General features: G+C 34.9%; 1 protein-coding gene across 2 annotated transcripts in view; it reads right to left on the bottom strand.

Annotated features, from left to right (window-relative positions):
- Positions 1 to 18,892, bottom strand: part of NELL1 (neural EGFL like 1) — a 594,259-nt gene that overhangs the window by 377,697 nt on the left and 197,670 nt on the right. For both annotated transcript variants that reach the window (XM_026664647.2, XM_087951106.1), the window contains exons 6-8: positions 9,318 to 9,390; positions 6,517 to 6,599; positions 517 to 651 (exon numbers count right to left, since the gene is read on the bottom strand). In XM_026664647.2, coding sequence (XP_026520432.1) covers positions 517 to 651; positions 6,517 to 6,599; positions 9,318 to 9,390 — 291 coding nt within the window. The remainder of the gene's footprint in view (positions 1 to 516; positions 652 to 6,516; positions 6,600 to 9,317; positions 9,391 to 18,892) is intronic.

An 18,892-nucleotide genomic window follows, 5' to 3' on the forward strand; every position in this document is an offset into this window, starting at 1 on the left:
TTGCATTTAATGCAACCTAAAATTCTCTTATCATGAGGCTAGCAAAAGTTTTAATAAAAAAAAGGCTCCTTAATACATCAGAGCAAAAAGTTGACATCACTGAATGACATAAAACATGGTTGTAGCGCCACTAAAATAGGATGAAATGTCTGAATCTATAGTACATTTTTTTAAAATTTTGCTTTCTATAACTACATGTAAGTTTAAATTATATGTATTTTTTAACCTTTACTGTAATCTTTCATTGCTATGCATATTGAAACTAAATTTTTTCATCACCTACTTCCATCAAGTGGAACCAATCACCTTATTTCCCATAGAAATATAACTTTGAATAGTGTGAATTCAAATAATGCAAGCATTTCATAAGATTCATTAACTGCCCTAATCGAGACCTACCATACACATATTGCTTTTTGTGAAGGTTACTACCAAATTTATATGATTTACCCAAGAACCATTATCAAATTGTTATAAGTTGCTTTATCCTCATAGATAAAGTTAGAAGTGTCTTACTTTACATGTGCAATTTCTGCAGTGATCATCTTCTACCCATGAGTCTTTGTCTCGGTAGATGACTCCATTTACTTGGCAAGTCTTCTCACAGTGGCAGTTTTCCAACTGGCTAAGTCTCATTTCTGCATAATTTAGCTATAAAAGAAAGTTACTTGATTTAATTTCTGAAACCATATAAACCGCTGAAGTAAGAAATTCTACAAGGAGGCAGACAAGAGCAACTGGCTAAGGTAAATTTATAATCAAAATAATACAAACCAAGCACTAATTATGATTGAGGCTAGAACAGAACAACACTTATAAATGTCTCATATCCTTATATCACTATATAACACAAACAAAGCATAATTGTTCAATTAATTTCTTTAAATGTTACTTGTTTATTATATTCAACGGATATGAGAAGACATTTTGAAAATCATAGTTTGTCACAGAAGGCATCTCACACTCAATGACAAATTGAATCTCTTTCCCTACTCAGCCTTCATTTCCAACATTCCCGTTAATCTGGAGTGTTTTGAACAGTCTTATATTCAGATCTATTCTTTCTTGAGCTACTTCAATTGAAAATACTAAGGATTCTGCTTGAATAGTTCCCCCTAAATACCAGATATGTCCATAGTCTACTGCATTAGTAGTTTGCTACATCCATAGGGCAAATTTCTGACAGTTAATCAAAATAAATTATTGGGTGAGAAACAAGGGAGTATGATTTCTGGTCATTTCAGAATTTCATAAACAAATATCAGTGGGGTTAGGAACAGTAGGATTGCAATTACAAAGATACAGGTGTCTGGAGGTAGACACTTATATCTAACATCTGATCAGCTCATTCAAAGCCCCATTCTGAGCACTCTCCAAAAAAACCTGCTATTGCAGGCCATGGTGAAATCAATTGCTCCTAATTTCTCTTTCTTCTCTTGCCTGCCTTGAAGAGAAGAAAATGTTGCTTCCTTTGCTGCTTGTTAATACAAATTGCTGAAAGCCCGTTTCACTGACAAGCTGTACACATTTTCTCTAAAAGAAAAGCTTTAACATGCAGTAGAAGAAAATACTTCTTTGGGAATTAGAAGAGATTCAACACAGCCACCAAACCCTGGAAAAAGACTTTTGTAAAAAAAAATTACAAATGTGCTTTGTATGTGCTCCCAATTCCAAATTATCTGAAGGATTTTCTGTGTGTATTGCCATTAATGTAAAGCACATGTACCTGGTTTAGCATTATCAATATATGTAAACACTGACCCTTTCAAAACAGGCTTTGTAATTACCAAAAAGTGGTACCCATACTCATGATATTACCACTACTATGATTAGTCCAGCCAACAGCTGAATTATTTGGTGCTACACAATTAGTGATGAGATTAAACTTTTTTAAAAAGAAAAAAGTTAAAAATAGCATTACACACATATGTATTTGTGAGTGTGTATTGTTAGAAGAAAAATCCAGGTCCAGTTCCCAGCCAGGAATAAAATGGAGGCTGATTGGAAAGAAAGATTATGTTTATTGGTGAACAGAACCAACACACACACAACATGCAGTTCTGGGACAGCTGACCAAAATGGAGTTGAAAGTGGATGGGTTTTATACCTTTTGGATCCCTATGGGGTAATATAGAGGTCAGAGCTGGCTCTATAGCATGGGTGTCAAACTTGTGGCATCACATTGCTCTCATGTGATGTTTTGCAATGTTTTCCCATTCATTGAGCTGGGGTGGGCATGGCCTGAGCATGACTCATCCAGCCTGCTGGCTGTCAGTTTGACACCCCTGCTCTATAGGCAAAAGGGAAAATGCAAATCCTAGAGGTTTGTGTGAATTAACCTTGTCAACCTTTGGCTTGCTGCTTATCTGAAGTTACTGTCTGACCCAGTTTTTCTGAATGGATTACCAAATCTGCATTTCTAAAAGCTGGCCTCCTCAGTTTCTGTTTGGGGCAGGAAGACTGGGACTGGTTTCTGCCGCCCTTAAGATTTTATTTTTTTTCCATTTCTCCTTTAGGCAAAATATTTTATTTGACCTTTTCAATATTCCCCAAAATATTTCATTTTCTAGGAGGGTGGGTAGGTGCTGACTTTCTACAGTATGTATGTCTGGGTATATACAGTATATACATATGCATGTGTGTGTGAGTGTGTGTGCCCACCTATACATATATAAATAAAAGAAGAATGTCCAGAATTAATAAGAATTTCAGGTATTAATATAAACTCCAAGCTAGACATCTCAATTTTACACTGTAAAACTGCAAGTTCAAAAGAAGGCAAAATAGTTTGGCCCAATCTGCTAATTAATACAAAATTGTACATTGTATGGCAATCTTCTCTGCCTAAGACCCTTTCGATCAATGAGATACAGGCTGAAGAATCTAAAACACTATTTTGATTATGCATTTAATATTTATGATGTAAATTATATATCAGATGCAATTCTCAAATAGCTAACAGAATTATTTACTGAAAATGCCAGAGAAAGACCTACTAAGGGTGTATGTATTTGCACTTTGTATAAACTCACAATTTTCTATTTTAGCCCATGCTATGGTAATATGTCCCATTTTCACTCAATTGTCACTTGTATAAGATTTATAAAACTATCTTTTAAAGCTTTTGTGTATGTTTCAAATCTGGATTATATAAAGCGCAATAGAATGGAAAAAATCAGAAAATAATATTCAGATTATAGTTTTCATATCTGAATTGAAAGGCCTCATTTGATTCTATTCTGAATCAAACCTAATGTACACACTTCTTAACCATATACAATTTATGGAGGAAAATGCATCATTTACAATAGTGATTTGCAATACATATCAAGTGATATGAAAAGCGATATGCAATCCTTTATTGAAGTGCTACCTTCTTGAATTTTACATTTTCCTGCAGCTCTCAAAAAAGATTCATGGATATATTTTTATAAAAATTGCATAAGTGTATGGAATGTATAAGAGTGTCGCCTATTATCTTCTTCCAGGCAGTTTTTTTCATCTTTTTCAATCCAGTTTCCCATGTCCTGAAATTCATTCACCAGGCCTGGATCTCTTTGTCTCCTGAGCACAGATATAACAACCTGGGATGCCTTCTATGTAGGCACAGCTTTTTAAAATATACACCCATAAAATCAGCAAGAATTCTAGACTCAGGAAGATAGATGGCAATATGCATTAATTAAATGATAAGGTGTTTTTAGCTTTGTTGTCAATTGTTTATTTTATCTGATATTTTTCTAAATCCGTAAGTGATTCAAGTTCATCCTTAGAATGGGTATCCATCTCTTTTTAAATCTCCCTTGAGTCCAAACCCTTATTTTATGCTTCAAAAGTCATTATTCTTTGATAAACCAATAGGTTTTTCAGCAACCACCATTGAAACATTTCTACATTTACATTTATTAAAATGTTGTACTATCTTTAGTCATAATTAAGCAATGTTTACTTTAAATATGGACAAATTTAAAATAAAATGTGTTTAGTGATTATTAGGCACCCTAAATGGCTTCTAAAAGTTTAGTAAGCCCATCTGGGTATCTTTCCAGAATGCATTGTCTCTTTGATGTAATACTTAGCATCATTTATTGGCATTTATTAGATTTTATACTGTGATATTAAAGACCAAATTTATGATGAGAGAAGCACACCAGAACAACTAGACACAAGAACAGTTTTTTCCCAAACACCATCATTCTACTAAAAAAGAAATAATTCCCTCAACACTGATCAACTATTTACAAAGTCTGCACTACTATTACTATTAACTTCTCATCACTCCTTATCACCCATCCCCTCCCACTTGTGATTGTATGACTGTAACTTTGTCGCTTGTATCCTTACAATTTATATTGATTATTTCCTAGTATGATTTGATTGCTTATTGTACCCTGACTATTATTAAGTGTTGTACCTTATGATTCTTGACTCTTGATGAATGTATCTTTTCTTTTATGTATACTGAGAGCATTTGCACCAAGACAAATTCCTTGTGCGTCCAATCACACTTGGCCAATAAAGATTTCTATTCTATTCTATTCTATTATAAATTGTTCTTTCTTTTGGAAAGGAAATAAAGAACAAACAGGCCTTTTAAGTCTAATTTCTTTTTAAAGGCTATTAAAAGACTATTAAGGAATATATACAACACAACACAACACACACACACACATTTTTCTCGTGTGTTCTAAGTGCACCACCCTATTCAAAATTAATGTGGGTGGGAGAACACAAAAGATGACTCATAGCCACTACCTAATAGTGTGTGCAGGGAAGCATCAACATCAGCAATAAGGTAGAACATCCAATGGAAGCTTTGCCCTTTGAAACACACACAAAAATGGGCAGGACTTCCATTGTGATTCTCTGTCTTTCATGTTGCTGAGTTTGATAGATCCCACAGGGACTGTTGAAATGAAAGTAAACCATGAATTCTGTATTCATTAAAAAATAGAAACAACATAATATACCATTTGCTAAAATAAAATTACAAGTCACGCAATTAGGAGTGACTCAATTAGTCACTCAGAATACATTAAATCCACTAGAATGCCTCAGAATTGTCTTACTTTCTTGCACTAACATGAGGTGAAATCTAATATTTTTCTTTTTCCAAACAACTCTTTTCAAAGCATGCTGTAAAAATAGGGCATATTTAAATGAAGATGGAGCATCAATAAAGTCTAAAGAAAAAAAAATGAACACTAAAACAAGATATATGTCAATACATTATTCAGAGTCTGCAGCCTGGTATACCTTTCATTCAAAGCTTTTATTTAAAACAAAAAGGCCAAGAACTTTTACATTTTAATTCCACTGTTTTCAGTTGGAAACAATACAACAAGTCTGAACATGTTTACTCAAAAATATTCTATGTGTATGTTCAATGGGTTAGTCTCAGATAATATACTTTTTACTGAAATCAGCAGGAATTCTAACAATTTTTTGAAAGTAGCAGTCATTTCTCTGCTTTTCCATAGGCAAATGTTAACCAGGATCTAAAATGAGACACAAGTTTGTCTACAATATAGCACAATTTCATGCAATTAACACTTTCCATTACAGTAGAAAACAAAATCCTTGTTCTCTCCAGACCCACAGTTTATTCAAAGCATTATGAAACCACAGAGAATATACTGAACAACTGAAGGCAGAGCCAGCTATTGGTTCCACCTATTTTTACTCTTTCTCTTTGTTTCCATCTTCTTTCTCCTCCTCTTATACAACAGCCAGGATATGGACAGAACATACATGCCAGAGTATTGAAATGCTTATTTGTAGAGTTTTATGACATTCTCAGGTCCTGCAGATGTTTCACTAGGTTCTGACCCGTTCTGGAGAACCAGTAGTGAAAATTTTGAGTAATTCAGAAAACCAGCAAATATCACTTCTGACTGGCCCTGCCCCCAAATATTCTCTGCCTCCCAAGTCCCAATTGATCAGCTGGGTCTTCTTTTCCTGCCCTGCACAGGAGAACAGAGCTGGAAAGCAGGTCAGTGGGGTGGGGAGGGAATAGGATTTTGTAGTAACCTTCCCCCAGTAGTGGGGAAGGAATGAATATTTTACAGTATCCTTCCCCTAGAATGGGGTGGGAATGGAGATTTTACAGTATCCTTTCCCTGCCAAACCCACCAAGCCATGCCACGCCCACCAAGCCACACCCACAGAATTTGTAATAAAAAAATTTGAATCCCACCACTGAGATGTTTCATTACTAGATAACTTCATCAATGCTTTGAGCACTAGTGATGTTACCTAGTTTGGGTAATGAAACACCTGCAAGAATAAAACATGGCTTCCATAGCTGACAACAACCAAGCTCACAGAACCTCAAGGACCCCTCATTTCAACCCTGAGCTACAATTGTCCTCCTTTATCAATTTTCAGGACTCTCAGCCCTGACTTAACAAGTTCTTCTTATAGTATGTTCATATAAACCCATTGACATAGTGGTCTTAATAGATGGAGGAAATGGCAACTTGGATTAAAAATTGTGAGTAATAGCCAGGTACCTACTTTTGCTGTCATTTTAGCCAGAAGCTCTTGTAAATCCATAATTCCTTGTACCAAGCTTAAGAAGTCACTGCAGGTAGGGCAGGCTCAATAAAAAGAAAGAATAAATATTGTATTATTAAAAACCAGACTGAACAAAGAAATAAAACACAGCATGTTTAACATTTAGAGGCCAAATAGATATTGATTGGAACATCATAACTGTTAAGACTACAGTAGGAAAGCTATAGATGAATGACATTGGACACCATTACTGTTTTGAAAGCCAGATCAAAATGCTTTCTCTTTTTCTTACCACCATAGTGAAACAAGCTGTTGCTATGTAAGCCTATTGTCTTTCTCATTTGAACGGGTAATGTTCACAATTCACAATTTGTATTTTCCATGCTTATTTGCCTATTATTTGCCTAGAACCCAGCACCATCATGAATGAGAAGCATTCTGACATAAACCAGCAAAATGCCTTTGACTGCTGCTCCAAGCAATAATTGGCATTTCCAACCAGATAGGAAGAACCAGATAGGAAGAACAAGCATAGTCTCCAAGTTGGTTTAGCTCTGGAAAGCCACTGTTGTCATTCCAAAAGGAGCTTGGAAGAGAAAAAAATATGGAAATACTTCTACTGCAAAATTGAATAATAAATTTAGAGTAATGATTGTATAACTATCAATTTATATAAGGTAAACCAAATGGACAGAGGTCTAGAGTAAAATTGCAAAATTTAGGCAATCGATCTCTGTATTCATTTTATTTGCACTGTTAATTGAAAGTTAACCAATTTTAATTGCAAATTCTAATTTGCCATTGTTATTTTTGTCCTGTTGCTCAGAAATTAGTTATCAGAAGAAATGCAGTTAAAATGGTTATAATCCTGAGGACCAGAAGAACATTTGGACTGACAAAATTATGAACCCAAATGTTAAAACTGCATATAACTCTTAAAGGACTTTAGGTCTACATTGTTTGAGATAATCTAAATGTGTGCTTTTAACATTGTGATTTTTTGATATACACACAAATCCACGTGCAAATAGACTAGGGTTCTAACCGAAAACATTTCTGTAATTAAATCCTAGAAGGAATCTTTCTATATTAACCAGGAAGGATAGGCAAAGAGTACCTTTATTCATGATAGATAGATAGATGGATGGATGGATGGATGGATGGATGGATGGATGGATGGATGGATGGATGGATAGATGGATGGATGGATGATTTCCTAACAAGATAAAGCAAGGTATTCTGCTTCTACCTGAAGTCAGAATAGAATATGTTATTCTTTTCATGGTAGCATGGATGCTCATTACTTATTCCTTACTATAGGAAGGTTTTTTGTTAAAAAAGTAACAGTCATAAAGATCCCCAATGCCATAAATCAGCCATAAGCAAAATTAATGGAGAGGCAATCAACTATTATTAACATCTTATAAAACTTGAGAATCACTGGTTGCTAATGGATGGATTTAAAACTTTCAAAACTTCCAAATTAAATTTTAATATTAAATGGTTTCTCTTTATAAAAAAATAAGGATTTGGCAATATCATACAAAAACACTCAAAATATTTGTTACTTTAGAAACAGAGTTACAAAATTGGAAGGCCTCATTTAGAATAGCAAGTCTAATTACTTGCTCAGTTCAGCAATCCAAATTAAAACATTCTCTAATAAATGACTACCAGCCTCTAGTTGAACATATCCACTGCAACACTAATTTAAATTCCCTTCCAAGATTCCCAATTACTTTGGTTCTATGTTAGTAAATAATGGAGGCACGATGCCCAATGGGTTAAAGATGCTGAGCTTCTCAGCTGACAGCCTGGATTCAAGACTCAAGGACTGCACAGAAAGTGAACTCCCATTATTTGTCCCCCTGCCCACCTATCAGTTAGAAAGCATGTAAATGCAAGTAGATAAATAAGTACCACTTTTGGTGGGAAGGTAACAGTGTTCCGTGTGCCTTGGCATTAGTCATGCTAACCATATGACCACGGAAACATCCTCAGATAACTTTAGCTAAGAAACGGAGATGAGCACCACCCCCTCATCAGACACGACTGGACAAGAGAAACCTTTTTATTTAAACTATGAGTAAACTGCACATGATACAATCACCATGTAAGAGTATCCTAGTTCTTTTTCTTCTTAAAAATGCTGGTAACCCTCTTGCCTAACGGCATTAAAGGGGTGGTGGTGGAAAAAGAAGGAAAACAGTTGTCTACAAAACTCTAATTCAGTTTTATTATAATTTCAATTTAGAAATTAAATGTCCACGTTTTTATATAAAATACACATTATCATATAGGAGTACTAAGTCTAGGAATTATATTCTCCTATAGTCCCTTGTTATCTATTTTTTGGAAAAAAACAACGCTCTGTCTCCTAAAGACAGAATGAGGAAGGAAAAAAAAAATTGAAAAGGGGGTCTAAGAATGAATTACATTCTATTTTAACAGTATGGTGAAGACTGTTTGCAGAAGGGCATACACATGAATTCTCAAACTCCATGATAAAAGCAATTTCCTAAAAACATAAACAAATTTATGTGACACCCCTCCTCCCAGTGAATAAAACTGATAATTTCTTTGGAGCTGGAGTGGGCCCTAAGGAACTATATGACTTCATATAATATGTGAACCTTCATCGTATGTACTTTCTTGACATGAACTGAAAAAAAAAATGCATATTAATTTCTCACGCATAACCTAGGATTATTGCTTTAACAACAATAAACAAGGTTTGCAAAACACAGTTCGTTAAGTAATATAAACATAACTTAATATGCTAAATATAAACTGCTACTTACTGCGATTCAGATTAGGACACTGAGTTATATATCCATTAGGCATAAAGATGACTTTCGCATCTTGAATGATACCCTTTGTAACAGAAGAGAAAGCTGATAATATATAGCAACACAATTAAAGTGCACAAAATCATTCACTATTCATCTACCTTTAGGCTCAAGAAATTGACACAGTTATGCTTTAGATTCATATTAATTTAAAATAATGAGCTCTATTTTCTTTCTCTAAAACACAACAATCATTTAACCTTATTCAGGCATCTTTGCAAGTAAAGTAAACTAATGATCTCAGAGACCAGATGAAAATATCTGACACCAACAAGATCCTAAACTTCACAGAATAGAAAGTCAGGAGCCAGAGGCACCATTGGAACAGAAGTGAGGAAGAAAGCTTTATCTATGGAAAACTTCTTAATACAATGATTTTTTTTTAAAAAAATCTACTATCATTACTGTATATATAAGGGTATGGGGGGAAATAATCAGAAGGTGACCAATGGAAGATGTGGATGCTCAAATTCATAGCTTTAACACTCCCTGAACATGCCTATTGAAAATGAGAGGAAAAGTGAGAGGAAAAGTCATTTTCTACCCTGGTTAATATGAATCCTAGACCCACAGTTCTCCTGTAATTTGACTGACCTGGATACGGATCTTATATAATTCAACAGAGTTCTCAATAGATCTGAATGCACTGTTAAAATAATTCATATTTCTGGCTCTTTTACAATTTTTCCCCATTGAAATTGGTTATGAAGCCCACCTTGGTTTAGTATAGTAGTATAACTATGCATATTTTTATAAAAGCACCAAATTTGCAACATTTGTATGTATTAATACTGAATCTCATTTTGCAAAATAGCAACATACAAAGGTCACATACATAACTCATTGTTCATGGTACAAAAGGCTAAAATTCATACAAATCAGAATGATATAAAATCAGTTCTTAAATACACTGAAATAGCTTTGAAACTGAAGGAAATTGATATAATATATACCTTCATATGCATGAACTTTTATTGTGGTATGTCTATGCACAGTGCCTACTTAACCCAAATCATCATCATTATCATTTTCATCATTTTTTCAGGTACTACCTCTTCATCATATAACATAAACTGAACAAGTATCAAAACTATCACACCCATATGATACACAGAAAGATGGAGTCAGAACAAAACAAAGCACATAGTTCCATTATATCACCATATACTATAGCTTGCTTTTTCCAATTTCTTGATCTTTGGCAATCTCTTTTCACTTTTATGCTTAGTAATTTGATTTCATTTCACAGTTCTTCTGTTTTCTTATCAATGAGGTCTAGGGTTTCAAAGCAATTCTTCATGTTGTCCTTGAAAATTATGGATATATATTGTATTGTATTTATTCTTTTACACTTTAACTTCACTTGAATCCAAAAAAATTGAGAAGTTTGTGATTTGTTACACAAAGTTCATGGCTACATCTTTGCTATTACTATATAACTGAACTCTTCCTTGTATCGATTTTATTTTATTTCTGTGTGTTCCATCCATGTAGCTAGACATTAGTTTGGTTCTTTCAAAACTTAGCATAAAAAGCAAGATACTGTTAAGTCATTATTCTGTTTCATTAGCCATGTAGTATAGTTACATTTTGATCCTTACTGTTTCCATTCCTGGCTTTCCAGTCTCCATCCTCAACAGCACATACTTGCATATTCTGTTGGTTTCAAAGTGAAACCAGCCATAAAACTATTCAAATTCCCTTCTTTTGCCTCAGTGATTGCAGCAACAACTTGAATAAGAGCAAAGGGATGTCCAGAAATTTTGATGATATTATATCATTGATTGCACTGTACCCAAGCGCAGTACTCCAATATTATAGTCTTCCTATGAAAGCAGTACAATCCCTTCTTTGTTTTTCATGCCCCGAGTAGTGAACAGCATAATCTTCCTATGGAAAGTGTCCAATTCCAATCCATTTCAATTGAATAATATCCAAAATGTCAATCTGTAGTTGATTCATTTCAACTTTTATTATATTTAGTTTTCCAATGCCCATGCTATTTCTGTCCATACTCCTATGGTGATTTTGTCTTTTTCAACTTTGGACTTTCTTTTCTTGCATTATAACATTAGCAACAAATATATGGAAGGCTTTCATCTGCATTACAAATACCATTAGGTTTCTAAAGATCTACAATTCTTCCTCAGTGTTGAGTGCCCTTTGATCTGAAGGGCCCATCATCTAGCACTATATCAACAGTTGTTGTATCGTGTTGATCAATGGACTTTGTTCAAAAATATAGAAGTGGTTTGCCATTATCTTCTTTTGCAAGTATGAAATTGTACCTTTGCTGATATCACTACTGCAATATAAGTATCTGTTCATTTTAGCAACAGAGATGACATTCATGTGATGAGTTGACCCTACTTGGAATATGCATTATTGGTGTACACTCCCAACATACTTCATGCATTATTTCACCACAATGAAGCAGTGCAACAGGACTTGGAATATTCCTAGCAGCCTATTACACCTAAAGATGTTCTATTTTGTCTTTCTACTAGATGGGGGACTGGCTACATGTCCCTCACCTTCTCATCACTCTCCCTCTATTATTAATGAGGTTTGTTCCTTTCTCTTGCCTTTCAACAGGTGCTATTCCACTGAAAAAATGTAAACATGCTATTCCCATAGCAAGGAAGATAAAGCAGTAATGGTTAAATTGATTATTTTATTCAAAGAGGAAAATATATTCTCATTTGTATATCACTTCTGGATTTTGTGTTTGTGATGAAAAAAATGAAACTTTGCTTTTGTTGATCAGAAAGATTTGTTGTTATAGAAATGGCTAGTTATATATTAATATGAAAAAGCACAAAGTTGAGGTTGGAAATGTTTTTATCTTGTATTGTGCTAAGAGTTGGAAGTCAATGCCTTTTTTTCTTGTATCTCACATCCCCTTTTCCCCACTCCTTTTCCTTCCCTTAATTTTCTATTTTTTATTTGTATTTTATATAATAAACCAAATAACAAATTTATAACACAAAAAATGTTAATATGTCCATTTAAAATATTTTCATTTAATCCCAGACTGGTAAATTTGATAACTGGCCTTTCTAGAACTAACCATGTTTACCCCAAGTGGTTCATCACATCACGTTATAACTGAGCAAGATTTTTGTGCAGTACAGAAAGTAAAAATAAATTGAGAGCAAAAAAAAAAATCTGGAAAAAAATTCCAGGTCTATTCAGAACTGAAGCTAAATTTGTCACTAATCCTACAATCATGCATTCACCTCCCAGAAAATGTATTTTATCTTCTCTTGATTATCTTGTTATCTTCAGTATGATATGAGAAGAAATAAGGCAATATTTGTGGCAGATAGTACTACTGCTTTCATTTTTAAATACAGCCTCAGACTAGAATTTAAATGAGGTATTCATTCTGAACATTCTACAGAGATGAAAAAAGAATTAATTGTTTCATTACAGCTTGCTTTTGACAATGAAATAGATTGACTTGACGAAGATTAGTTACAACCAGAGTGCTGTAGATGGAGTACACTGTATCTTATCCAGAATACAAAGCTTGTACTATAAATAAAATATAGGCCTTAGTGCTTCAAGCTTTGCAAATGCAGCATCATGTAACATTTATATGTTCACTTGCTCTAAAAGCAAAAGTCGATCTGTGCGTATTACTTCCCATTTGTCATTTCAAAATCAAATATTAATTGAAAAACTTAATGAAAATAACCAGATTACTGCACAAGTTTCACAGAACATTAATAATATTTTAAAAAAATATGTTGCCCATTCAATGTATAGAAACCAAACATACACAACTTTCACACAGCTGAAATTAATATTTAAATAGGAATGAAAACCAAGGATTTTTTTCTATCCAAAAAAACATAGTTTTACCCATAAAATGAACATCCAGATGGATAAACCCATTAATCTACATTGTGGTGCTTGTAAAAACTGCTTTCATTCAACCAAATATAAAGATCCATATCTGCGCTCAGGGCCAAAAGTAGCTTTCCGTGATTAGAAATGGATTGAGGATTAGTTTAAATAAGCACCCCTCTGTATATCACAATCACATCTCATCACCTCTGATTAAGAATTAAACCTGATTTGTTCTCTTGGTTTAAGCCTCACTATATAAATTTCTAAAGGTTTTGGTTTGCTTTTTTTTAAAATATGTCCACTCTAATCAAATAAATGTTCCCCATTTGATTTACTTTTAAAGCATTACTTCTAAACTCCAAAAAGATACTGGCCAAGCTTAGCTCTGGCTACATGCTATCGAAATGTCAAAATCCTATTCACTGCTTTTGGAGCATTAAAGTATATATTTAAACAATGTGCTTTTTTATTATTATGCAGGATTAGTTACTTATGAGGCAAATAGATCATTTTCATTCGTTTAGGTGCAACTATAATGGGTGTTTGAATGTAAAAAGCAGCTTTCAGAGAAAACCAGTCAAACAGCCACTAATGGGTTCCTGAGACAGGGAATGTCAAGCTGTAGACTAAACTCTAGCCTGACTTGAATGGATCATAACAGTAAATGTTGCAGGAGAACATTCAGTTACAGATCCATTGGCACTGTAAGGCAGCATTCACTAATGCAATGCTACAGCACCTGGGTCCAAGGTTTCATTACACAGCTTTCTGCTTTGTCAAGAATGGCATACATTATTATAAGAATTTACTCATTTTGACTTATGAAAAGAATTTTGGCCTGCCTGCTATCCAAAAGGGGATAAGTTACAAGCCTTAAAGTAATCAGGGTAAAAGAAAAGAAAACTAAATAAATTAATCATTTTAATTAAATCCATTTCAAAGGACACAACAATAAGCATAATAACACTGCAAAAAAAAAGACTCAAAATGACAGTTAGACTGCAGACATTAAGTTCTAAACGTAAGTATTAAAATTGCAGGTCATAATCTAATGGTGAATGACAGGTATCAGTGTCAAACTGGTCAGTCCAAACTATAGGTACCACAATAGCTATAAACCCATTATTATTCCCTATGGAAATTCACTGTGAAAAAGTGAGAATCCTGAAGAACCCTAGAAGAAATGTTGAGGAAACTGTTCTTAAGATGCTCTTTATTCACTTCTGTGGTAAATATCTGTAGTGGTAACAAAAACTAGTCAGAATATGATCAACCCGACTTGAGGGTGGGGAAAGGGGGGACTTTGTTTCTATATGTGATCATAACAGAGTTTTGCATACATAGTGGAAGCAACCACTGATGAAGGAACCAATGGAAGAATGGATGGTGAAGTTAATGGAATTGGCTGAGATGGTGAAATTTATTAAAGAAAAGACTTTATCTAGCTTTGTTTCTACATAAAAAGACCACTTTGGAGTTTTTGCTTGAAATTGAAAGAAATGAAATTTTAATGTTGAGATTTGATGATTAAAACTGACTAAGATTATAGAAATACTATGTACTATTGTATTTTAGAACAAAGGGTTAATGTATTTCATATTTGTACCTGTACTGAAGAAAGGCAGATGTTACTTTTTATTTTTTCTTATTTCTTGCATTTCACCCCTTACTTTTTTCCCCTTTCTTTATATATATATATATATATGTATGTATGTATGTATGTATGTATGTATGTATGTATGTATGGTATTCAGCTTTGTTCAGGTATTTTCCCACATAATTATAGTTGTGCAACTATAGTTGTAGCAACGTTGTAGCAACGTTTCGGCAGAATCTCATCTGCCATCATCAGGCTTCTGTATTGTGTTCACCTGTGAGTCAGACTTTCACAGCCGTTTCTGTTTTAAATTTGGTGTTAGCCTACTACTGTGCCAGAATGGTATTTTCTTCATCCTGATTGGTTGGGAGTCTTGGTCTGTGTTTATTGGTCTTGGAGTTTGCTGTGTTCTGCTTGATTATCCTCTGTCTGTTTTGTGGCTATTTTTGTCTTTTGTGGCTGGCAACATTGTGTTTCCTGTATTGGAGGCTTTTAGTGTGGCTTGGCTCCGAGTAAACGGATGGCTATCATTTATTAGGAAGCTAGGTTTCATCTGGGTGCCTGGTTGGGGTGTGTTTGAGCGGGAGGTATCAGGGGGAGTCTGTTTGTGCCCAGGTGTTTGCCTGGCTTGTGGTGTGGAGATTTTTTTGTTTGAGAGTGCAGGCTTCCAGATAATTGACAGTCTGGTGGAGTCATCTCTTCTATTCATGCTTTCAGGTCTTTTTTCAATCTCTATGGCTTCTCTGATAATTCTGTAGCTGGGGTTTTCTATAGTGGCTAGGGTTTTGGTGCCATTGAAGTTGATGCTATGACCTGTGGCTTTCATGTGTTGGACTTGTGACGAAGTGTGTTCCAGCTTTTTTTTACTGCATTTTTGTGTTCATCTAGGCGGGTACTTATTCTTCTATTGGTCTGTCCAATGTATGTGGCAGGGCATGATGCACAGGGGACTTCATATATGCCTTGGTTTTCCAGGTCAATTTTATCTTTGGGGTTTCTTAAGATGGCTGCTATTTTTCTGTCTGTTTTGAAGGCAGTCTTGATGTGATGCCTGTGTAGTATCTTACTAATTTTGTCTGTAGTACCTCTTATGTAGGGCAGGACAGCTGTTCTATAGGTCTGTTCATCTTCTAGGTCTCCATTATGTCTCAGTGTGTTTTTGTGGATCAAGACAGTGATTTTGCTTTTATGGAAGCCGTTGGCTGTCAGTAATTTAGTCAGGGTGCATAGTTCAGTCTTTATGTGTGTCTTGTCTGCCAGGCGTTTGGTTCTGGCAATTAGTGTTTTGACCATGGAGTTTATCTGTGCTGGGTGGTGGTGGGATTGGGCATTGAGGTAGAGGTTGGTGTGTGTTTTCTTCTGATATATGGTGTGTCCTAGTATGCCATCTGTTTTTTTTTGTAGATTAGTACATCTAGGAATGGTAGTTGTTTGTTTCCATTTCCATGGTGAATTTGATCCTGGGCTGTCTGCTGTTTAGGTGTGTTAGGAAATTGTTTAGATTTTCTTTTCCATGGGGCCAAATCACAAATGTGTCATCGATGTATCTTAACCATAGTTTGGGTTTGTGGGTGGCATTGGCTAGGGCTCTGGATTCGAATTCTTCCATGAACAGATTTGAAATGACGGGTAACAGTGGTGATCCCATGGGGGATCCTTCAATTTGCTTTTATCTTTGTCCTTTGTATATGAAATATGTGTTGGTTAAGCAGTGTTCTGTTAGCTCCATGAGGTGTTTGGGTGGTTGGTATTTATTTTTGATGATTTCGAGAGTTTCTTTTATCGGGACTTGAGTGAATAGTGAAAGCATGTCGAAACTTACAAGCAGAACTTTTTGTTCCACATGTAGATCTTTGATCATTTCCAAGAGGTGGTATGAGTTTTGTACATGTGAAGCTGCTGCTGCTTCAGCATGGGGCTGTAGCTGCTTTCCTAGGTATTTGGCTAGGTTTTGTAGTGGTGCTCCTCTGGAGCTAACTATGGGTCTGAGAGGTATGTCTTTTTTTGTGTATTTTTGGGAGGCCGTATAGTTTGGGGCATCTGGAAGATTTTTCTCTTGGGATGATCGTCTGTTGGATCTCTTTGCTCATGTGGCTGGTTATAATTTTCTTCTTGGTTATTTTTTCTAGATATGTGGTTGGGTCCGTGTTTATGGGTTTGTATGTGGAGTCTTGGAGTAGGTCTGTCAATTTTGTTTCGTAGTCTTTTCTGTCCATTACTACTGTAGCATTACCTTTATCTGCTGGAAGTATGATTATGCTGCTGTCGTTCCTTAAGGCTTGCAGGCCTTTTGGTCCCTTTTTGTGCAAGTTGCTTTTGGGTGGTTTGCTTGTGCATAGGATGTTAGTGACTTGGTGTCTTATTCTGTCAGCTTCATCTGTATTTAATTTAGTTAGGCTGGATTCCACTCCACATATGATGGATTCTGTGGGTGCTATAGCATAATTGAATTCTTTGGTTAGGACATCTGTTTCTGTTTTGGTGAGTTCTCTGTTGGAAACGTTGTATACTAATTGTTTCAGGTGTTGTTGTGAGTTGTTGGGGGCTTTCTTGTCATGTTCTAATTTCTTTAGTTTCTTCAGGAGATGGTCATTTTTGTAAATGGTTTCAGTTTCAGCTCTCCAAGTTGTAAGTTGTTTTATCTTGTCCCAAAGTAGAGGGTGGATTTTGTTGCTCAATTCCAGGTATAGAATTAGGAAATCTTTGCTAACTGATCTAGTTGAAATCTCATTCTGTGGAGCTCGTTCCTGAGTAGAGCCATTTCAGTTCTTTTCAGGATACGTTTAGTAGCTGCTGTGCTGTGATGAAATGTTAATTTGAAGCATATAGAAGCATATATAATTTGAAGCATATATATAATCTTTTGTAGAAATTTAATAAAGTGGAGATGGTGATGGTGAAGTGGGTGGGAGAGAAGGATGACGGAGATAGGGATGATCGAGAGAAACATGTTAGAGAGAAGAGATGATAGAGACAGAGACATGCACACACATACACACAAGATTACCATTTTGACAAAGAGGCAAGCAGAGACCTTTCAATCCATGTATGCTAAACTATTGCCAATAACAATAGAGTTTAAAGTGAAAACCATTTCTGCAACAACTCTAGCAAAGGGACATTTCTGAAACAAGAAATTGCAGCAGGAAAAAGTGATGAACTGTTGTAATTGCACATTCTCATCAATGATGATGATGATGATTTCCTTGATAATTAATCCACAGCATGGATGGATCAGAACCTCAGTCTGGAAGTGCCCATAAGCAAATCTGGGCTTGGGAGATGGGTAATGCTTCCTGAATAAGGAGAAAAATTCTAAGATCCATCTAAACAAGAAGTTGAACTTAGATACCTAGAAGAAGCCCATGGCAAAAAAAACACCATGTCCAAGAAGGCACTAGGTCTGAAAATAGCTTTCCATCACAAAGCAAATGACAAGAAATGACTGAATGACCAGAAAGAACAAAAGGAAGGCACATCTTCAAAGTTGTGACCTAACACTATATAATACTGTAAGCAAAATTCTTTTTAGGATATTAATGAAAAATCACTTCAGTGCCTTGGTTGAAGAAGTATGGGCTTTGGGTTAATACTATATTATTAGCATGCACTCTTTTATTTCAAAGCAGAAACACTATTGAAGAGATTATAGCTCAATGATACTTGAGACAGAACAGTAAACCAATGGATTTAGGAAGGTCTGTTGATTATGATTATTCCTATATTTCTATAGGAATACTAGAAAACATGCTACTCAAAAAGATCTCTCTGTTTCTCTATTTTAGTTGGAGATCCCTCAATATATATTTTAGTTGGAGATTCCTCAATATATATACATATACATACACAATACACACACATACACATATATGCTCAAGGCATCTTCAATATTTTGTTTTTCTTTACGCCTTCAACATTGCGTGGGGGGGGGGAGTTCTCTTTGTAATGAAGACAGAAACAGAATGTTTTTTTTAAAGCTTTTTTTTTTTAGCTACCCTTTTCAGAAGATATTTTGCATCTAAATAAATGGCTTCCATTCTGACTAGTGCAAAACCATATTGATTTTACAGATAGA

The sequence above is a fragment of the Notechis scutatus genome, chromosome 1 (assembly GCF_049901735.1).
Source record: "Notechis scutatus isolate UNSWTSFEM ecotype Mainland chromosome 1, rNotScu1.2, whole genome shotgun sequence".
In the NCBI taxonomy this organism is placed as follows: domain Eukaryota; kingdom Metazoa; phylum Chordata; class Lepidosauria; order Squamata; family Elapidae; genus Notechis; species Notechis scutatus.